Genomic DNA, 23,419 nt, shown 5'->3' with positions numbered 1-23,419 from the left:
AGCAAGAGGAGGGGCATACCCCTGTAGAGGTATCACCCTTCCCCTTCTGACCTAGAAGATGGCAGATTATGCACAGTACAAGAAGCCCTCTTTCCACACTGGCTTTCATCCAGCATAGCATCTACACATATGCTTAATGCTAAGCATGTGGATAGTGCTGCTAAAGTAAATGGGACTCTAGCATGTTTAAATGGCACACACCAGATGCATCTACACATTCATTAATGCACTTTTGCTACTGCACATTAAATTTAGTACCTCTAATGTGAGGTATTAACTAAAGGAGCATTAGGCTCCCCTAATGTGCAGTAGCAAAAACTATGTTTTGGAAGGTTAAGGAAAGATGGAAAGTTATTTTTGTTTCAAAATTTCTGTTAAATTTTATTTTAAAATACTTAAAAATAATCAAAATGTTCAAATGTGAACTAATATTTCTGACTTTTTGAATCCAAAGTGAATTAGAATAAACTGAAAATTAAAAAAACTCAAAACTGTGCTGGCCCCGAGCAATTCTCCCCAGTGCCAGAATTGCCAGTGAATTGAAAAATCCATTAATCGTGGACTTTACTCTGAATTCCACGTACTTTGGTGAGAACAGGAACTCCTACTCCTAGTCTCCAGCCAAATGCCAAATAAAGAGAGATGGAGGTAGGCGGTCCTGGCCCTTACCTGTTAACAAAGTAATACTCAGAGACAGCATTTTGCTTTGCACCAAAGGATGGAACAGATCTCAGAAGCTTGTGCTTGTTCAAGGGGTCTAAGCCATCACTGCAGGACATTATGACCAAGTCCAATGGCAAAAAAGACACAATCCAGTTTATCATGTGCAGCAGAGGAGATTTGCCAAAACAAGGTTGTTTGCTCTTAGGGGGCACATCTACACATTAATGTGTCTGAATAAATTCCAGTGCAGTTCACAAAGGACTTTATTGCTCCCATGTGCAGTGTTTACATGGACTGCTGGACACTAAGCCAGAGCAGTGCAACTGCAGCTAGCAAGGGGCCCTAGGGATCAGCCTGCCAGCCTGGGGCTACTCCAACCCAGCCCAATGTGCTACAGAGGGGTTTGCTGGGGCACAAGGGAAGCACCCTTGTGTTCATCCAGCCTGTCAGCAGAATATGCAATATGCATTGCAGCAGAGTAAATAACTCCACTGTAGGATAGTACTTGTGGCTGGCCCTACTATCCTACAGCAGAGTTAATTAGTTTACTCTATCCTAATAGCACTGCACGTGTAGACAGTGATGTTTTACTGCTGAGCTAATTACTCAACTCTGCAGTAAACATCTTGTGTAGATGTGTCCAGTTACATGTAAACTGATGCACAGTTTGGAAATACTTCACTTGGCTTTAAAATTGTAGGGACTGCATGGATGGCATTTAGGAAAATAATCATTTTATTTTTAAAGCAAGGAAATTTGATCCGGAGTCAGTGAGCTATGGTAACCATATGGTCCCCCTGCGGCAATCTTTACAGGGTCTTTTTTCAGAACAGAACCACATTTTTACATGGTTTCATTTCTTAAAAATATACAAAAGCAAACAAATCTAATGCCCAGAACCCTCATTTCTTTAACTGACTGCAGCAGCTGTTTGCTTGGGCTGCACTGTGTCTGCACAGAGGCTTTCAGAGTGACAAAGTTCAGACTAAGGCAGCTCTCCAAAGAAGCAAGGCCAATTTTAAACCACAGTCTCAGAATTGTTCTCTTAAGAATGTAAAAAAAATATACTAAGCATTTTAGTCTGCACATTATGGTTATGCTGAGTTTTTTTTCTCCCTATTTTAAAATGAATGGCAGTGTTTTATGGCTCTTCTTTTATTTCTAGTTTTACAATTTAGAGGGAGAAGACTTGATGATGTTTGTAAAAAAAGACATTATGTAAAATAGGTAGCCTCTATCTTCAATTGTATGTTTTAATGCCTTTTGTTTCCTCAATAAAAATGAAACCAGATTATACAGCAACAAAAGTACATCTGTAGTTTCTATCGCTCTCACAAAAAATAGCCACTAATGTAAAACAAAACAAAAAATAAAACCAAAACCAGAACCAAACAATCCTCCACAACAGAAATACTTGAAAGATGTTGTACACCCCTGAAACATGGAATACGCCAAATTTTGGCCAATTTTGGATTTTAAACTTTATTGGAGAACAAGGAAGTTTTTTTACATCTCTGCCTGCCATCTGACACCTCCAGGGAAGGAATTCTACCTGATCAACACATCAAAGAGCTACTCAACACAGCTGACAAAGACACTCTCATGGACGCAGAGGGACAGCCTTGCATTTTCAGCTCCCTCTGTGCAAAAATGAAATTTATTTCCTACCTATGGGGACTTTTTACCATCTTGTATCATCTACACTTTTCCCAGGGCCTGATGAAGAGACTTTGATCCTGAAAGCTTTCAGAAAAGGACAATTTTCTTGCCATTTTCCAGCTGGTCTAATAAAAGGTATCATTTTGGAACCAAGATTCTAGTTTTTTTATGAAAGATGTTGAGGCAGATTTTCAGTCATGCATCAGCCTTCCTTTGTCAGCAATATAAATGTGCCTGCACTTCAGTATTTGCAATGAATTAACAACTAGAATAATGCTGAGATATATGAGTAGGGACCAAGGATTAAGTCTATCCATGACAAATTAGATACAAAAGTAGGTACAAAAATACTCCCGTAAAAAAAGGAGGTTTTGTTTTGTAAATGTAGACCTTTATTGAAATATGTATGCATCTCTCTCTCCACTTCAGATAAAATGCACACATACACACACAAGTATATATGTGGGAATAGACTGCACACCAACCTTATATCTTCTTCTGAAGTACTCTGTGCTAGTTTGATTCCAGGAAAGACAGGTGAGAATGGCAATTCTTGTTTCCCTACTACTGTGATTTTGCCCTATTTCTAGCCACATCCACATCTACCAACCTTGCTTCTTCCATCAAAGTCCCAATGCAAATTTATCCTCTTGCATGTGCTCACTCCTACCCTGAGGGTCTTCAAAAGGAGGCTAGATAATCACCTAGCTGGGGTCGTTTCACCCCAGCATTCTTTCTTGCCCATGGCAGGGGTCGGACTTGACGATCGGCTCAGGTCCCTTCCGACCCTACAAACTATGAAACTATGGATGCATTGAATCAGGCACTGAATTTGTTCTTTTTGGGATCAAGCTTACTATCCAGCTATAAATACACATTTTTTAAAAGACAAAAGGCACCCCAAGCCCTGGGTCTTCTATTCAGTAGCACTATTTTATGAATCATACTCCCTTTTCTTTAGCGTGTAGTAGTTATAATTTGGTTGCTGAAGACACTCAGTTGTCAGGCTATTGCCCTACAACACAATGGAAGCATAATGATTATCTCATACCAGCTGTGTTAATCATGCCTGATTCACATCTCTTTTGCATGCTTATACAGTAGTGAATGGTATTCAAACAGTATCTTCTTAGAAGTACTTTAGAAATTATTGCAGTCTGCCCAGTCAGTGTAAACTATGGATAGTTCCAGTGCAAAAGTTCTGAACGCATTCACATTAAATGTCTGTATTATTAAAAATGTTGCAATTAGCTTATGATTAATAGATACTGACCATTTGCTGATGCCATGATCATGGCTTGAAGCATTTCAGTATCAAACTGGTTGTTTGGCCAAGCTCCACCTTCTTCTCCATTCTGTGAGCTAAGGAGAAACAAAACAAACACAGAATTACCACTGCACAAGGACAGAAACCGGAGCAGGGCCTGGGTTGGATGATAGGGATTTTATCAGCAAGTATAAAGCACAAAACAATGTTGATTCTTATAAGCACACCTATCAATAAAGCACAGTGGAGCTAAGGCATTTTCCAAGTTCTGTCTTTTTTGGGGTTTCTCAAGAAAAACAATCATTAAGCACCTGTTTTTTAAAGGTAGTTCACTGCCTCCAAATGTAGGTAAGATCCTAGGGTGGAATTCAATTTCCTTTTGTGCATCTAGCTTTCTAAATGTGTGAGTGGAATTTCTGGCACTTACATGGAGGTTGTGAACCTACTTGTAACTGTCTTATAGTTTTTAGCAAAGACTTTATATTATTTTCTCTTTTTGTGTAACTGCCGCGCGGCACTCTCACATTTATGTAACCTTGAAGTAGACTGTTAATCAAAATGAACGCTTTGTACTTCTCTCCACTGGCATTAAGCTACACATGCGCATTCTGTAAATTTCATTTCTTATCTAAAAGTGTCATTTTTGCAGAAATGAAACTTATGTAGAAAATCTGCCTAGCAATAATTATGTAAAAGAAAATTATCCTATCTGTATACTATAGTTAGTGTCATAGAGGCAGTCCAACAAACATTTATAAAAGAGGCAAAAAAGCAGGAAGCAGCAGAGACGACAACTGGAAAACTCTGTGGGCCTGATCACCCCGCAGACCGGTTCTCAGCCTCCCCGCCTGGGCGTATCCCAGCGAAGATAAAGGCCTCAGAAATCCGACAACTGACAACGATTCACTGTGTTACAGTATTGCTTTGTGTTTCCCAATTATGAGCCGTTGACCAGTTCTGGGACTTAAGGAGCCGGCAGCCGCACCTAGCTTTGGACTTGTTCCACTGTTGGAACGCAAGGGCTGGCTCTGGAACCTCGTGAACCAACGGACACCCTATAGAGTATCCCATTCATGAGCTGTTGACCAGTTCTGGGACTACGGAGCCGGCAGCTGCTGGCTCTGGAACCCCGTGAACCAACAGACCCCTTTAGTATCCGGCATACTGTAACTGAAGAAACATCGGAGACTCCGCTTCTCGACTGCCTCTCATCGTAGCTTAGACAGCATACCTACGCTCGCTATACTTGTATTTACTGCAACTTCGTTCCAACCGGCCTCCCCTCTTACTTGTAAGAGGGTGAAGCCAGGTGAGTGAATAAATCTTTTAATTTTACTCTATATCTACTCTGTAATAACTTTTATGACTAACATTCCATATCAATGAGCCGTTGACCAGTTCTGGGACTTAAGGAGTCGGCAGCCGCACCTAGCTTTGGACTTGTTCCACTGTTGGAACGCAAGGGCTGGCTCTGGAACCTCGTGAACCAACGGACACCCGATAGATTAAGAGACACTAACTACTTACTCTAAGTCGTCTACTTGTGCCAACTCGGCGAACCTCGAGGGCGGCTAAGAGCTACCTCAATCCCGCCCCACAAGCCGCGCGCTTGCACAACTCCGCAAAGCCCGCGGCTCCCCTAAGCGGTGCCGGAGCCGCTAGCCCGGCATTTCGCCACATGGCGTCACGAACAGGATCCCAAGTAGACGATCAGGCCATGCTAGTCTGCATGTGTCCCTGGCGACTGGGACACCGTTCACCCCCATTAACCTCTGATGATCTTTGGAATCATCTTGCTTATCATGCGGCAGGCGATAGTGACCCTAAGACTCAAATCTCTGGTCGCATTTGGGTGAACGAACCAGGAAGTAGAATCTGGACATGCTCACTAGCTGCTGCTGCTCTGGGGTGTGTAATGGCCGCCCCCAAAGTCATATTTTCCCCAACAAATGCAGGGGGAAACGGAGCCCTTGCAGGTATTCTCCCTTCTAAAGGAGATGCGTCACCGGCCAGTGAAGAACAAGCCTCTATTCTAGGGCTCCTTCATAATGTCATAGGAAAGCACCCCCCCGGCCAAATTAACCCCCAGCGAATACCTGAAACTGGGAAGGCCTATGATAGTTTAGTCCGCCGCCGCCACGAACTAGAAGCCGAGAGGGGAGCCAAGAAAAGACTCTTTAACAAAACAGAAATAATTCCCAGTAGCGTGACAGAAGTTTTGTTGCGACACTTCATAAATGCTGTAGGAGCTATAGGAGACTTAGAGTCGCAGCTCCACACTGCATGCCGCAATGCCACAGAACTAGCAGCCGCAAAGGCATCAAGCATGCTGACCAACCCAGAAGAGAGCCCTGAGTGCTTAAAGGAAGCGAAGTTACTTCCATGCCTTCCCCCAACTACTCCAACTGCTCCAGAATATACACTAACTGAATATAAGGAACCACCTCCGTATTCAGAGCCTAACCCTCCAGTTAACACCGCCGCAAAGCTCCTCTACCCCCCAGTCGTTGCTATTGTTCCGCCAGCAGCAGCCGCCGTTCCGCCAGCCGTCATCCCGCCAGTCACCGCCACCGCTCCGCCAGCCGCCGTCCCGCCGCCAGTCGCCGCTCCGCCAGCCGCCGTCCCGCCGCCAGCCGCCGTTGCCGCTCCACCAGCCGCCGTCCCGCCACCAGCCGCCGTTGCCGCTCCACCAGCCGCCGTCCCGCCAGCCGCCGTTGCCGCTCCACCAGCCGTCGCCGCGCCGCCAGCCGCCACCGCACCACTAGCCACTGTCGTTACTACAGAACTTAACCCTCCTGCTACTACTACCACGCTAATATCGTCAATTTATCCACCATTGCCATCGACAACTCCGCCATTAGCCGTCTTACCAGTTGCCACCCGAAAAACTACCTTACCAGCTGTTACTCGAAGAGCTGCCTTGCCTGTTACCACCCAGACTCGAAAAGTTATTACTGAAGAAGATGAAGAGGAGGATGACACACTTCCATTTTCTAGAGACGAAGGGGAGCAAGAGGAGGGCGAAAGGGGAGAAGGAGAAGAAAGTATAAAAGAAGAAAACGAGGGTGAGAGCAACCAACGGCATACAGAAAATAACAAAACTAAGGGAAAGTCTCGCGACCCCATGAAAACAGAACGTACAACCATCGTCTTCAGAACGCGCAACCGAAGCGAGTTACGAGAACTCTATTTGGATACACGAATCGGCCCAGATGAAACCCCCGCCATCTGGTTAGGCCGTCTCGTAGTCGTACATGCTATGGAGACACTGGACAAGACAGAAGCGCGATATTTAATGCAACAATCCCAGTGGAGTGGAGAAATCTGCGTGAATACCGAAATTCTAGATGTAGAAGACTTACCAGTGTTATCACCGGCTGCCCTAGCTGTCGGGGCACTTCTCAACTGTCCCCATAGAATCCATGACGGACTCTCTACTCTAGTTGAACAACCAAGAGCTTTGTCACTTATTTATGCCATGATAGGCTGCTCTTTCCTGCGATGGGATCCTAGAGAAAACCAAATTGGCAGCGCAGATTTCAGGACCACTATAGACAAGTGGCCACATAAGTACCTACCAGATCCTAGTAAAGTCCCAATTACCCTAGAGGGAGTAGAAGAAGCATACCAAGTTTATGGAGCCGGGTTTGGGCAAGCAGCTCGCCTAGTAATGATTACTGCTGTTGGCAAGCCTAGCAGTACTGTTCTTCATTTACAACACCAACTAGACTCCCCTGCCAGTCAAACATTAAAACGATTTGCTCTACTCGCAGAACTGCAGTCTTTTTCACCCACCGGAGTTGTATCTCAGTCGTCTTCTCCATTTCCCCCAGCAGCCCTTACAACTCAACCAGTATGGACACAGCCCTCGATTCAACAGCCAAGTCATCCCTCCGCTCATAATTTGCCACAACAACCACCAGCCCAAGGACCACCTACTCGAACGCCATTAGAGCAAGCAAGATTCGGCTTCCTATTGGGGCGATCCGGGCTAGATAAAGCGACTCTCCGAAAGTTATCAGAGGGAGAGCAACTAACCCTCGCCATCAAACTAGGATGGGATCCTAACCGCCAGTCAAAGCCAAAAAATGAGTAGAAGCCGCCGAGGCAGTTAACCTCGGTGGCGAACCTCAACAACTGCATGATCAACGCCCCTATGCAACTATTTACATCAAAAGCAACTCATCCGATAAAGGCCCTCTAGGCCTCAAGATGGCAATAGCAATTAAGTTCCTCCTAGACACCGGAGCACAAATTTCAGTCATCCAACTATCTACCCCCCACACCCCGCTTAAAAAAAGAATCCACGTACAAGGCCTAAACTCCGTCGCCAGTGTCACGTTAGGCCGTTGTGTACAGCACCCAACAGGAAAGTCGTTCGTAGCAGCGATAGGAGATGTCAACCTACTCGGTGTCTCAGAGATCCTCAAATTTAATCTCAAGCCTACACTTTTACAAGCATTTCCAGTTGAACCCTGTAAAACATCGAGCATCGCACCCCATACGCCGAAAGTCATCAATCACCTGTCGTGGCGCTACACGCCCATCCCTACAAAGTCACATCTTCGAGAGTCACTCCAGAAGCTTCTCAATGAACTACAAGAAGCAGGCCGTATTTCCAAAATTTCACATGCTAAGTTTCTATCACCTGCCTGGGGCATTGCAAAACCCGGAAGCCCTAACGAAGCTCGACTCGTAGTTGACTATCGTCGTGCCAACAAGCAAGTAGAACCTTTATCGCAACCCAGCCTTAAGACGCTACCACAGACTTTAAGTGAAATGATAGCCTACCAGGCAACCCCCTGGTTTGGAAGTACCTTAGACCTCAAAAACATGTTCTTCTCTATCCCTATTATCGATGACGTCGGGATACTTAACATGTGTGTAAATGGACAAATGTTTAAATGGAACGTCTGTCCCCAAGGGTACTGCAATTCACCAGCAGTAGCCACGGCAGCCATCAACACTACCCTTGAAGCCTTCTCTACGTCTGAGGATGTTCGCATCTGGAGTTACGTTGACGACATTGCTATCATGGGCAGAACTCCAGAAGTAGTAACCCAGACTACAGCAAAGTTAATACATCATTTACAAGCCCATCAATGGACTGTAAACATGCAAAAATCTCAACTCACCGCAAAGCCACACATTTCCTTCCTTGGCGAAGTATTTGATCATAACACTCGCAAAGCAACAACGCATACAACTCCAACCATCCCCTGGATCAAAGGTACTACCCCAACGAAAAAAGAAATTCAACAATTTCTAGGCCAGCTGAACTGGCACAGAGCGCATGTACCAACAAGTCAACTAGAAGTCATCGCATGTCTACATCAGCAACTACGCGTTAAAACTGATACTTGAAGCATATGGGACCCCACTCACGACTATGATAAGTTACAAGAACTCTTAGAAGCCACCTCAACTACAGTTCTCCACAGCGTCAGCCCCAATGAGTCTATAACTGTCGCCCTCGGACATACAAGTCAAATACTTTGGGCAACCGGCACTACCAACGATAACAAGCTAGTATTTTCAACTTATAAAGCCATGCAACCGTCCCAACTTCGGTATGGAGTCACAGGAACCCTCTTACTAGCATCTCAGCTCGCTACAGTTGCCTATCCCAGCATCTCTATAACCACCGGAACCCTCATCGGATCAGGCGTCACACTACTTCCACTCCTAATTCCCGACCGACCAGACCCAACTTTTCATGGCTTAAGTACCACCTGGCAAGAATTAGTACAAGTCTTCCATTTTCACTTCCACCACTGGAAGACGAAAGACGCGCCAGCAAGTTCAACACCTTCCCTCCCTCACCAAAACCTCCTACTAATGTATGGCACCATCCTGCCTGCCTGGATAGCGTCAGATGGAAGTACAGCCCATGGTGGAGCACATGGATTCTTCTGTAGCCCATGCCAATACATTGAAGTAGAACCTGCAGCCCCACCTCCAAACGCACAACTGGAAGAACTCCTCGCATTCAAAGGAGCCCTCCAACACTGCCTAGATGCTCATAATGTCCGTGAACCTGTCCCTGTAATAGCTGTTGACTCCCAATATATCTACAAAATATTAACTGGACAAGCACAAGCCACAGAAAACCAACTCTTGTGGAATGATATCTTTGCCATATTGCCTCAATTTAAAACAATACCTCTGTTACAACACACCCGCTCACACCGACCAGACACTAACCCAGTCCACGCCCACATCGACACCGTGTTACAAGATGCAGAGAAGCGTGCAGAGGCCATCAAGAAAACAGCAAATAGACCACAACAAGTTGCAGCAGCCATCCTCACTAAGACAGATGTCAATAATCAACACTTAGTGCAATGGCTACATGAGTTCTGGGGCCATATCAGCCCCAACAAAGCTCATCTCAAATGGAAGCGAGTAACTGCTGAAACGCCACCATTTACCATCACACTTAAAGATTGGAAGGCACGAAGTCAAACCTGCTATATATGTAATAAAGTCAAGACTATGCCTACCGCATCGGCCAAACAAGCATATGACCCAAAGTACTTTTCCCCAGGAAAGACGTGGCAAGTTGATCTCATGGGACCACTCCCTGGAGTCAAACGTCAGGCTAAGGCATTAGTCCTAGTCGATCTAGGCACCAGACAATTGCAATGCATCCCGCTTACGAAGACCACCGCTAAAACCGTCTGTTCTGCACTACTTCAGGCCATGAGCCTCTGGCAAGTGCCAAATGAGATCCAATCTGATGGGGGACCACCCTTTACGTCAAAGGCCCTAGCAGTTTTTTGCAACACCTATAACATCGTCTGGCACACTCACATACCATACCACCCACAGTCAAATGGCGTCGTTGAACGTTTCATAGGCATCCTCAAAGAAAAACTCCGTCTAACAGGAAACGGCACATATTCAAATTGGACGAGCCGCCTACCACAAATTCTGATCCAACTAAATGAAGACAAGTCGTTATGGACTGACAGAAAGCAAGAAACACCAGAACCGTGGGAGCCTCGATTCCAGCCGGAGGAACTTGTCTGGGTAGCCATACCAGGGCCTAACGAAAAGAAACAGCTTCTATACCAAGGAACAATACAATCTGCAGGAACTTATCCAAACACTTATCACGTTAAAACTGACACGCCCAATAAGACATTATTAGCCCATCATAATTGGCTGAGTCGTCGTTCCGAGATAAAAGACTAGCTATTATTCTGTATATAGCTTTTATACCCTGCCTTAATCAGTTTATTTTCTCTACAGGCAAGTGTATCGTATGGGACAGCCGTTCGGGAAACCTTCGTCACCCATCTTGTATACGCGCCTTGACTCCGTAGAAACCACTCCTCCGAAGAAGTGGCTGTATTCCCTGCTAACGCGATACGTCGGCGAGCCTATTCATCGTTCCGTTAACACTACCCCTGCGCATCACTGTCGTAACCACTATACAACACCATCTGTCACGCCTAAAGATTCCCGTAAATGAACTATAGCTACAAGCTAATGCCCACCATGCTATGTCTATCATTAGTAACACACTCTGTTTACCTGTTCCTAGTTATTACACCTATCTAATGAGCTATGTTGCATTACAATTCCAAATGTTTCCATTCCACTTAACCAACAGGTTAATAGTATTCGCAAAATAGCTACCCGTGTCAACGGCATCGCTGGCGTTGGCAACAGTCTACTTTCTCAAGTCTTTAATGCACTAGGTTTTAATATTTCATCTTGGCTATCTAACCTACTTTCAGCACTCCTCTTAGTATTTGTACCTGTTATCATTTTCTTTTGTATTTGTTCTTGTGTTATGAAGTATATCCAAAATCGTATAAACTCTGTAAGTGCCTTTGTCTATACCAAACTTTCTAATGAACCTAACGAAGAAGAACTATTCACCATCAACCTGTTTTTAAATGAGACCACTACATAAATGTTTCACTGCCCCACGGCATGGGGGCATGTAACTGTCTTATAGTTTTTAGCAAAGACTTTATATTATTTTCTCTTTTTGTGTAACTGCCGCGCGGCACTCTCACATTTATGTAACCTTGAAGTAGACTGTTAATCAAAATGAACGCTTTGTACTTCTCTCCACTGGCATTAAGCTACACATGCGCATTCTGTAAATTTCATTTCTTATCTAAAAGTGTCATTTTTGCAGAAATGAAACTTATGTAGAAAATCTGCCTAGCAATAATTATGTAAAAGAAAATTATCCTATCTGTATACTATAGTTAGTGTCATAGAGGCAGTCCAACAAACATTTATAAAAGAGGCAAAAAAGCAGGAAGCAGCAGAGACGACAACTGGAAAACTCTGTGGGCCTGATCACCCCGCAGACCGGTTCTCAGCCTCCCCGCCTGGGCGTATCCCAGCGAAGATAAAGGCCTCAGAAATCCGACAACTGACAACGATTCACTGTGTTACAGTATTGCTTTGTGTTTCCCAATTATGAGCCGTTGACCAGTTCTGGGACTTAAGGAGCCGGCAGCCGCACCTAGCTTTGGACTTGTTCCACTGTTGGAACGCAAGGGCTGGCTCTGGAACCTCGTGAACCAACGGACACCCTATAGAATATCCCATTCATGAGCTGTTGACCAGTTCTGGGACTACGGAGTCGGCAGCTGCTGGCTCTGGAACCCCGTGAACCAACAGACCCCTTTAGTATCCGGCATACTGTAACTGAAGAAACATCGGAGACTCCGCTTCTCGACTGCCTCTCATCGTAGCTTAGACAACATATCTACGCTCGCTATACTTGTATTTACTGCAACTTCGTTCCAACCGGCCTCCCCTCTTACTTGTAAGAGGGTGAGGCCAGGTGAGTGAATAAATCTTTTTATTTTACTCTATATCTACTCCGTAATAACTTTTATAACTAACATTCCATATCAATGAGCCGTTGACCAGTTCTGGGACTTAAGGAGTCGGCAGCCGCACCTAGCTTTGGACTTGTTCCACTGTTGGAACGCAAGGGCTGGCTCTGGAACCTCGTGAACCAACGGACACCCGATAGATTAAGAGACACTAACTACTTACTCTAAGTCGTCTACTTGTGCCAACTCGGCGAACCTCGAGGGCGGCTAAGAGCTACCTCAATCCCGCCCCACAAGCCGCGCGCTCGCACAACTCCGCAAAGCCCGCGGCTCCCCTAAGCGGTGCCGGAGCCGCTAGCCCGGCATTTCGCCACACTACTCTCCCCTGGACTGTGAAAGTATAGGAAGTGTAAATGTGGACACTTAGACAGAATGGATAGATGTATATAGCATATATATAGCATGTATATAGCATTAGGTTATGCACACACATCCATTCTGGACACATACCTGTGACAAAGTAATGAAAATGTAGCTTTCCAAAAGCCCATAATTAGTGGATGCTAGACTCCAGAGGATGAAGAGCCCCCAGCCCCCCATTTTTACCCCAGTACTTAAGTGGTTTGGAAGCAGGAGATACAGGCTCTAAACCCTTCTCATGTATGGTGAGTTTGAACCTTCCCCTCTCTGACTTCCAAGCATGTTGCACTAGTCACTAAACCATGTGTTAGGCCAATGATTGCCAAAAGGTGTGCCACAACACACTAGAATGATGGCAATGTGCCATAAGATCCCCAATGTGAGGAGATAAATTAGGTGTAGTTAATTATTTTGGCTGGATTTTGGTGAGCTTTGAGGGCTGCACATATAAAACCAGTGGTTAAGTTATCATTTTAACAAATTTTCGATAAAAACAAACCATATGCAAAAAATCAAACATCTGCTATGACATATTTAATTTGATTAATTTTCCCCCCTGATTTATGTTTTCTTGAGTAGTGTATACAGAGAAGATTGCATAATAGCTCAAAATAAAGTCTTTCTCCCCAGGGAAAAAAGATCAGCCAGCAGGACAGTCAGCCAAGGGAGGACACCCCTACCCCAACCCCCAGCAGAGCCCTGCCACTGCCCAAATGCCCCCCAAATCATAAGGAAGCTCCGGCCTACACCCCAATATGCCCCTCAAGAGCCACCTGCACCCCAAATCCTCCTGCCTTCCACCCCTTTTTGCCTACACTTGCCCCCACAAAGCTTGAGGAAGCCCAGCAGCCCCCTCCAGCCTGTCCCAGCTCCCTGCCAGGGAAATGCAGGCTGCACTGACCTGTAGCCCAGGGGTCCATCTTCCCCCAGGAGGAGCCTCAGCCCCAACCCCAGGGCACGAGGGGTGGTCTCACCTGGGAGGACAGGATGGGAGCAGAGCTGGCTGCAGCTGGGAGGTGACAAGTGGCTGGGCTGGCTTGTGGTGCTACATGGGAGGACCTCCTACACTCACACGGCCAGCAGGAGGGGTTTTGGGTGGGCACTAGCATACAACCAGCAGCAAGGGCTGCTCTTGTCTCCTCAGGTATAGACCAGGGTTTGGGAGGGGACAGACAACAGAAAGAGCAGGGCACAGCAGGGTGAGGTCCTGCCCCTGTTGCCCTTAAGTGGCACCAGCTTAAGGCTCTCCTCCATATCTTTTCTGAATGTAGATCTATCTCAGTGCACATCTGCAGCTGGGGTACTTGGCTCTCTGGACAGCTAAAAAAAATTCAGAACCATGAGGAAGGGACCAGATTAGATGGTATGACTATCAGTGAGAAGGCCGCTGGCCCTAGAAGGAAGCAGGTCATAGATTTTAGCCTGGACTCTTGCTCTTACTGTGCCAGAAGCTTTCTTAGTTACTATTAAATGCAAGAGCAGTGGCTTAGCCTCAGGAGTGCAGGAGAGAGTCTTAGATATTGCTTGATAGTGATGAGAGTACTCTCCTTGGAAGTCTAAACTGGCAAGAGGGACACACAGAACCCAGGTCTTCTGCTTCCTGGGCAAGCATCTTAATCACTCTGCTATTGAGGCTAAAATGTGAGGAAATTCTCCTCCCCCGCAAGCATTTTTTTCTGGGCCTTATGCTCAGGTATGTGCATACTTACTTTTGTATATACTCAGCTAGTGCACAGCTCTACTGTGTATGCTGAGTTTCCATGTGTACACTTATGCAGGCACAGAATAAATTCAGTGCCAAAAATGGCCAGAGATGGCTGAAGCATTACCATTTCAGCACAAAAAATGAAAAAGGATTCTGTCTCTAGCAAAAAATGCCTGTTTTGTCTATCTATTAGGCATGTAAATGGACTTGGGTGCCTAAACGTGATTCTGTTCTACCTTGTTCAAATCCCTGAAAAAAAGTTAATACAAAAGTTGGGGGCAGGGGTTATCACTGCTTTTTTTTGTGAAGGGTATATTACAAAAGCAGTTACATTAATGTACGGATGTCAAACATACTGCCCATGGGTCAAAGCCCCACCATGTGGCTCCTGGTACTGCCTCTGGGTCTGATTCAACCCACATAGGACACAGCGTGTCTGTGGTGTTGGGTCAGTCTGCAGGCCAGATCTGGCCCATGGACCCCTTCTCCTTTCCCTACTTCCCCTCCCCCTCCCTCACCACACCTGATTCAGTAGCTGGTCCAGCGGGTCTGGGACCTGCATCTGCACAGTGGTCATTCTGGCCACACTGTGCCACATGTGGCATCTGCTCTGGGAAGTGTACCACACACAGCACATACTCCAACTAGTCTGGACATGCAGTGTGGGTCCTGGACTGGCTGGAGCAGGCACTGCATGTGGTGCAGTCCCAGAGTTGTTGGGGTGGGTGCATATATAGTGCAGCCCAGCCAGGGCAGTCACAGCTGCTGCTCCGGCTGGCTGGACTATGCCACACAGTGCCAAGTCCAGCCATTCTGGAATCTGTGCAGCGTGGGTCTCAGATCAGATGGAGCACCTGCTAGATCAGGTATGCTATGGAAGAAGAGGGGGACGGGGTCCATGCATGGGCAACTGGTGCCTCCCGGGTCTGGGGGGGTACCAGATTGCTGACTTTCCCCCAGTGGCTGATCGCCAACTGGGGGGCAGGGGATCCCCCAGTGATGGATTGCTGACCAGGGTGGGGGGATCCCCCAACAGCCAATCACCAACCAGGGTGGGGATTCCCCTAGCGGCTGATCACCGGCCAGGGTGAGGGGTCCCCCAGTGGCTGATTGCCGAGCACAGAACCACCAGAGAGGAAACCAGTGAAACCAGAAGTGCACCTCCACCAGCACTTCCAGTTTTGTGGCTGGCACTCCCAGGGGGTGCACAGCCCATCTCAGGGGGTGCACATGCACCTGTGTGCACACCCTATGTGTTGCCAATGGGTCCATGGGCTGGATCTGGCCTGCAGACTGGATAAGCTTGACACTCCTGCATTAACAGGTTTTCAGGAGCTTGAACAGGATGAAAAAGAATTGCATAAGGATGCCTAAATCTACTTAGATGCCCAAAAGGTGGAATAGGATCTGGCCCCAGCCGCCTAACTCCCATTAACTTCAATGGACATTGGGAGCCTAAATATTTTTTAAATCTTGCTTCATCCTTAGCTGAATTCTTAAACCACTAAACATTTTTTAAAGTCTCCCCTTAAGGGCCAAAATCTAATATAATAAAGGGCCGGCAGTGACTGGCTGCTGGGGCTCCGCCTCTTCAGGCAGGAGGAGGCGGAGGCGGAGGCCCCCGGGCGGGAAGCGCCGCCGCAGCATTGTCAGGCAGCGGGAAGACCCCCGGCTCCGCGGGCGAAGGCGGCGGGGAACCACGGCTGCCGCTTCCTCAGGCGGAGGGAAGCCCCGCTGCTCCACGGGCGGGGCGGGCAGGGGAAGGGAGCCGCCACCACTCCGTGGGAGGAAGCGGAGGCAGAAGCGAGTGTGGGGGAGAGGAAGCCACCACGCTGGAGGCTGGAGGAGGAGGTGGCAGCAGTGGAGGGACTGTTTACGTGGCCGGCCCTGAAGCGGGGGGCGGCATGTAAATACTGATCTATTTTCTGTTTCTGGCCCTGTGCTCCCTGCCTGGTTTTCTGCTCTATCTTTAGCCTCCTGTCTGCTGCTGTACTGCCTGTCCTCGTCCTGATCTGTTGTGTGCCACACAAGCTGCCCGGTCACTTGAAGTACTCATGCTGCAGGATGGCCACTCCTGCTCTAAATTATTTAGCTATCTAGATATTTTTGAGAATCTTGTATGAAGTGATTTGCTCAAGATCACAGGGAGAGTTGGAAATAAGAGTATTTGGGCTAGATCCAATAAAAGACTTAGGCCCCTAAAGCAGAATTTAGGAGTAATTGAGGCATCTAAGTCCAAAAACACAATCCAAAAAGCACACCCTCAGCTGCTGCCTAGACCTAGCCACCTTGCTTGATAGTAAACTTCCCCAGATGTCTGGAGTTCTGCCGCCTGATGCTCAGAACTGCTCTAGTTTGTATGACTGGTCATGCCTAAACCCAGTTAGAATTAAAAAACTAGACATCTTACCACCAAAATCCCCCTAAGGCAGGGATGGGCAAAGTCTGCCCCTGGGCAAGATTGTGCCTGGAGTGGACTCCATTTCCCAGCAGCCCCTTTCTGCATTGCTGTGGATGGGGCCATGACAGAGTGAGCCCAGGGATTCCACAGAGACTGGCTCAAGCAGTGCAGGCAGGGCATGCGGCTGGCTGGGGAGCTGCTCCGGACCTGGGATCTTATGGTGGTGACCGTGCAAGCTGGAGCTGAGGCAGAACAGCGATCTGCTGCCAGCACACCCTGGGCGGGGATGTGCAGGCAGTGGATCGCAGCTCTGTCCTGGCTCCAGACCACACGCACTGCTGCAAGATCCTGGCCCTAGCCCCAGCCCCAGAGCAGCTCCCTACCCACCTGTGCACCCTGCCAGCACTGCTCGGCCTGGTCTTCATGGACACCCGCTGGCCCCTTGCCACCATGGCCAACTGCTCCTGCATTCTTCATGGAAAGTGGCCACAGTGATGCAGGCAGGGGCTGCTGGGAAATGGGAGTCCAGCCACTGGCTGGATCTGCTATTTTGCCCACCCTGCCCTAGGGGTTTGTCTGTAACAGAATGCCAAAGGATCTCAGAAAAGGATCTCAGAACCAAGGGGCTCAAGCCTGCCCTGTTCATCTGTACCCAGTGATATACTTCAAATATAAACTTTTACCCTGTAGTGCACAAGCAACTATTCTGTACAAGTCACATATTTGACAGGAAAGCTATTTTAGAAATTGTTTGGATTTCAAAAGAGGTTGCTGTGTTATTTTTTTTGTGGTTGGAGATATGAAGTTCATACAGTTTAGAAAAGAGAGATCCTCAGGTTAATAGGAAGACACACAAGTCTTATTTACACCCAGGAAAGGTCTTTTAACTGTGTGATGCTTCAGGTCTGAAGACTTCTTTAAGCCATTTTAGATACATTATTTTTAATTTTATCCCTGCCTCTGATCCCTTCCCTGGGCACAAATAAGATTTGTGTATCTTTCTATTAATCGGAGGAGCTCTCTTTTCTAAACTGTATGAACTTCATATCTCCAACAACAAAATACAATGAACATGGGCTGCCAATGTGGGGAACGTGGTCAGGAAGGCTAACTGCACCTTACGCATCCACGTCGCCACACTGGCAGCCCATGTACTTGCCACTGCAAGTACAGGAATTAGTTCAAACTTGCATGCCACTGACTTCTCAGCACAGCACTCTAATGACCATACCACAGTCTTCCGTTTGGAGTTAACCCACTAATGAAGCTATAGGAAACAATGGATAGAGTCAGCACACAGAGGAACCTCTTGCCTTATCAGGATCAAGGCCCTGGACCTAAGGACCTCAGGTAGAACCCAGGGCCTGTTCTCTTCCAGCCCAGTAGTCACGCCACTGAGCCACACACTCTCTGACTTGCTTTCTCCATCCTTACTCCACATATCTCACATGTACCTTTCCCGCCTCCCTGCCCCCCCCCCCGGGCTGCTTAGGTAGCCAGCTTCAACAGGAACTGGATAATGGCTGTCGTGGGGGCTGTTCTGTTGTATGATTGTTAGAATGCCCTGCTGGGAAGTCCGATCCAAATGCAAACCCTTTCTGGAGTAGTGGGGGTCCAGAATCCAGGGTCTTTGGCTTTCCAGGTGAGTGCCCAATCACTCAGCTATTTTGGTGGAAAATGGATCCACTTTCTTGTTCTCTTTCTCTCTATAAATCATGCCCATGTCTTCTCTGCCTACCTCAACATTGGTTTTAGCATTTTTATAATAAAGGGCAAAAAAGTCTCTCCATCTCTGTCTCATTTTGTCCCTAGTCCATATGCCCCATCTGGGTGTGCGCACACACACACACACACACATATCTAACATATGTAGATATATATAGATATATAGATATACATACACACAGATGTCCACATGTGTAAGGTACATGTCCAGAAATAGAATGCCAACTTATGTGTAAGTGGAATTTTTGGCACTTAGACAACCATTTAGACAACTAAATCTCAGGACTTAGAGTACAAGGAAAGAACAGAATATCACTTTAGGGATCCAAACATAAAGGGATCAGAGGCAGATATAAAATTAAAAATAATGTATCGAAAATGACTTAAAGAAGTCTTCAGACCTGAAGCATCGCATGGTTAAAAGACCTTCCCTGAGCGTAAATAAGATTTGTGTATCTTCCTATTAATCTGAGGATCTCTCTTTTCTAAACTTTATGAACTTCATATCTCCAACCACAAAATACCAATTCTTAAAACTCACATCTGCAAGACACTGCCCACTCTGGGGTGGGAAAGATCAAAAACACTTAAAAAGGATGATACCATTAAGTTTCTGTAGCATTTATTCTTTTCCTGAATGCTCAGGCATCTAGCTTTGGTAATCTACATGACATTTTTATGTAGTCCCCCCAAAAAACACTTACATGCAAATGGCATTCTATCCCTGTGCATATAGCCCTATGCACTTGGCCAGCTATGTATAGCTATATAGTCATGCAGAGCAAATATGCACAGCGGGCACATCTACACGTGCAAATATGAGTAACCTAATTACATGTGCAAATCTCTAGAGTAAATCCACCCCAGGCAGGCATCTACATATGCCAGAAAACAGAAGAGTTGCTGCTCATGGTAGCAGTCTGCTTCCACTTCTTCCAGCCCTACACCAGCCCCCTGCACCAGCCAGGGGAGCTCTCCCTGGGTGCTAGCCCTGGAGGGCAGGAACATTGCTCCTCGCCCACGGGGAGCTGCCTGCTGCCAGGGCAGGCTCTGCCATTGGAGCCTGGATGGGGACAATCAAGGAACTCCCCACCCCCACTCTGTGATCAGGGAGTGGGGGCTGGAAGATTCTTATATCCCAGCTCTGGATCCCCAATTGCACTGCCAGGGCTGGAAGATAAGAATTGGCCCACCCCAGATCTGTTGTGATCACAGAGTGGGGGCTGGAAGTATCCCGCTGTCAGGGCAGAGGGACATGGTCCCTGTCTGGGCCCCACTGGTGGAGCCCACCTCAGCATCCGGCAACTCGGAGGGAGAAGGAAGCAATCTCCTGCCCCCTGCTGCCCAGCTGACCAGGAGCACGTTTGCTCTGGGTTGGCCACCTACATATGTTGTGTTGCACAGTAATTACTCCCAAGTAAATTTTCTACTTGTATTTACAGATAGCAAATTTACTCATGATTAGAGCAAACTGCTTTGCAGTAGGAGTCTGAACATATAGATGGTGATATTTGCTGCACAGTAATTTACTCTAATTTCAAGTAAAGCATCTTCTGTAGACACACCCAGGAGCAGCTAGGGTAAGAACAGGACATGTAGCAGCCTCAGCTAGCCAGAAATGTAGAAAGTCATGTATGTGCGTCTCTCCTTTGCCATTATAACTCAGTGGCTAGGGCACATACCTGGGATGCTGGAGGTCCTGCATTCTAAGTCCCCCTTACTCAGGGGGTGTGTGTGTGTATGGGGGGCAGGGGTGCTGAAGTAGGGCCCCTATGCTTTTCAGTTCAGTAGTCCAAGGTCAGGCTAGGACACCCCTTTGAAAGACAGAGGTCCTGTTCCAGTTCCCCTCCCTTCTCTGGTGCTACTTTTGAAGCTGAACAACTAACACAGTCATTGAAAAAACATGGATGAAGGACATTGCAGGGGGGAAGCACTGGCCCACTGGGGACAAGGTTAAAACCCCAACCTCCATTCCCACCCAACCAGCAGCCACCTCACTATGCTACACATCCTCTGACGTGTCCCCTTCCTTCTGGCCTCATACTCCCTAGTGGTATAGCTAGCGTGGGATGACAGGGAGAACTGCCCTGGGTGCCAACAGTTGTGGGGGGCAAAAAAACCCCAAAACAAAACCCAGGGGTGATGGGGTATCCCTCTCTCTCTCTTTCCCTCTCTCTCCTGTGTGTTCCTCTCTCTCTCTCTCTCTCTTTCTCATGTATGCTTAACACAGTAGCAGCAGCAGCCAGACACTGCTTGCTGCCCCTTTTGTGGAGCAGCCAGCCTGAGCACCCAGCCACATTTGTATGCTTCTGTATCTCCCACACAGCTCCCTCTCATGGCTGCCTGAAGGCCAGCTTCAAAAGGGACTATGATGGCTGACTTGTGCTGTGGTAGCTTTTCTGGGAAGTCAGAGATCCAGATTCCAAGCTGCTGTGGCTAAGGTGGACCCAAACCCCAAGTTCTCTAGTTTCCCAGCCAAGTGCCCTAGTCATTCAACTACATGGAAGAAAACATGGGAGGGTATTTCTCATTTTGTCACCCAAGCATCTGAACAGGTTGGGTGCACACATAGCAGCTATCCAGGTATACAGGGCTATGTGCACAGAACAGAATACCAATCTGTGCGTAAGTAGATTTTTTCAGACTTATGCAACCAAAAAACTGCCATGTAAACCTCCAAATCTGGATGCCCAGGTGCGCAGGAAAGGAGTACATGTAATAATGTAATAGTAGCATTACCATCAGTGACCTTGTTTAGATGGGACAAGGAAAGAAAGACAGAGGCATTTAATGCTAACATTCTTTTTAAGTGTTTTTGATCTTTCCCATCCCAGAGTGAACAGTATCCCACAAGTGTAACAATTTTAAGAACTAGTATTTTGTGGCTATAGGTAAAATTAGCCACCACTTGTCACTAGCTATTCAGTACTTTGTTTTACCCTCACTGGTCAGTGTGTTATCCTTGCTTTGTTTACTCATCTCTACATTACTCTAGATCATAGAATCATAGAAAATTAGGATTGGAAGGGGTCTCAGGAGGTCACCTAATTCAACTCCCTGCTCAAAGCAGGACCATCCTCAACTAAATCATTCCAGCCAGGGCTTTGTAGAGCTGGGCCTTAAAAACCTTCAAGGATGGAGATTCCACCACCTCTCCAGGTAATCCATTCCAATGCTTCACCACCCTTCTAGTGAGAAAGATTTTTCCTAATACCCAACCTAAATTTCCCTTGCTGCAACTTGAAACCATTGCTCCTTGTGCTGTCATCTGCCACCACTGTGAACAGTTTAGCTCAATCCTCTCTGGAACCACCTTTCAGGTAGTTAAAGGTTGCTATCAAATCCCCCCCTCAGTCTTCTCTTCTAAAGACTAAATAAGCCCAGTTCCCTCAGCCTTTTCTCAGAAGTCATGTGCTCTAGCCCCTTAACTATTTATATTGCCCTCCACTGGACCCTCTCCAATTTGTTCATATATTTTCTATAGTGGGGGGCCCAAACTGGACACAATACTCCAAATGTGGTCTCACCAGTGCTGAATAGAGGAGAATAATTACTTCCCTCGATCTGCTGGCAATGTTCCTACTAATGCAGCCCAGTATGCTGCTAGTCTTCTTGGCAACAAGAGCACACTGTTGACTTATACCCAGTTTATTGTCCACTGTAACCCCCAGGTCCTTTTCTGCAGAGCTGCTGCTTAGCCAGTTGTTCCCAAGCTGTAGCAGTACATGGGAATCTTCCATCCTAAGTGCAGGACTTTGCACCTGTCATTGTTAAACCTCATGAGATTTCTTTTGCTTCAATCCTTTGATTTATCTAGGTCCCTCTGAATTTTAGCTCGACTCTTCAGCATACCTACTACATCTTCCTGCTTTGGTGTCATCTGCAATATGGAATTACTACTTGCCTCTTGAGTTTTCCTATAGCCCCCGTCAACATACTGTCTGAGCACATTACAGGCATTAAGCAATTAATTTTCACCACGGCCCTGTGAGATGATGGCATATTTCACAGATGAGCAACTGAGGCATGGCAAATCAAGTACTTAACATGTTCAAAGTAGAGCTCCCATCAATTTCAAACGCAGATGTGAGCGCTAAGCACTTTTCCAAATCAGACCCCAGGGTCTCATGCTGGGTACCTGGAAATAAGGAATTTAGAATTTTTGTGTGATGGGCTGGCTGGTAGTGACCTGGCCCAGGGGTTTTGAAAGGGCGAAAGATGATTGGAGGACTTGGGATTCCCTTTCCGCACCAATCAGACCCCAGAGACTCACCCCTCCCCCATGTCCCAATTGGCCCCTTGTGTCACCTGGAGGGGAATAAAAGGGGCAGCGCGGGCTGGCTCAGGAGAGAGACTGTGAGGGACAACAAGGAAGGAGCTTCACAGAGCAGGCAAGAGCTGAGCCAGTGGGGCAGGAGCAGTACCCCAGAAGAGCCTGAAAGAGCAGGACCGGCAGGCACCAGTGGGACCCTCAGCAGCACGGTATGCAGCCAACAGGAGAGGTTCCCCACTGGGCTCCAGATCCCCTACGAGAGGCTGCAGCCAGCAGGAGAGGCTCCCCAGCTCCAGGAAGGAGCTGAACAGTGACTTGAGAGGTTCCCAGCTCTGCTTCCAGCTCCTCCAATCAGAGACCAGGCAGCACCATGTGAGGCCAGGGCTCCAGGAAGGTCAAGACCCCTGGCAAGCTGGAGCAAGGCTACCAGTGGTGGCTGTGTAGCAGTATTCCTGCTTACCACATGGGAAATCTGGGTTCAAGTCCCAGCTGAGAA

At 47.1% G+C, this 23,419-nt stretch overlaps 1 protein-coding gene and 1 long non-coding RNA gene across 2 annotated transcripts in view; one reads left to right on the top strand and one right to left on the bottom strand.

Annotated features, from left to right (window-relative positions):
* LOC149856471 (uncharacterized) overlaps positions 1-23,419 on the bottom strand; it is a 92,582-nt gene that overhangs the window by 15,044 nt on the left and 54,119 nt on the right. The window contains exon 6 of the mRNA XM_090064072.1: positions 3,596-3,684. Coding sequence (XP_089920198.1) covers positions 3,596-3,684 — 89 coding nt within the window. The remainder of the gene's footprint in view (positions 1-3,595; positions 3,685-23,419) is intronic.
* LOC149856472 (uncharacterized) lies at positions 3,726-11,765 on the top strand. Its single transcript, XR_016438323.1, has 2 exons — positions 3,726-4,898; positions 10,844-11,765. It is a non-coding gene; the product is annotated as an uncharacterized LOC149856472 (long non-coding RNA).

Source organism: Crocodylus siamensis, chromosome 10 (genome assembly GCF_052110815.1).
Source record: "Crocodylus siamensis isolate JL-2025a chromosome 10, ASM5211081v1, whole genome shotgun sequence".
Taxonomy (NCBI): domain Eukaryota; kingdom Metazoa; phylum Chordata; order Crocodylia; family Crocodylidae; genus Crocodylus; species Crocodylus siamensis.
This window is presented reverse-complemented; position numbering and strand designations above follow the sequence as displayed.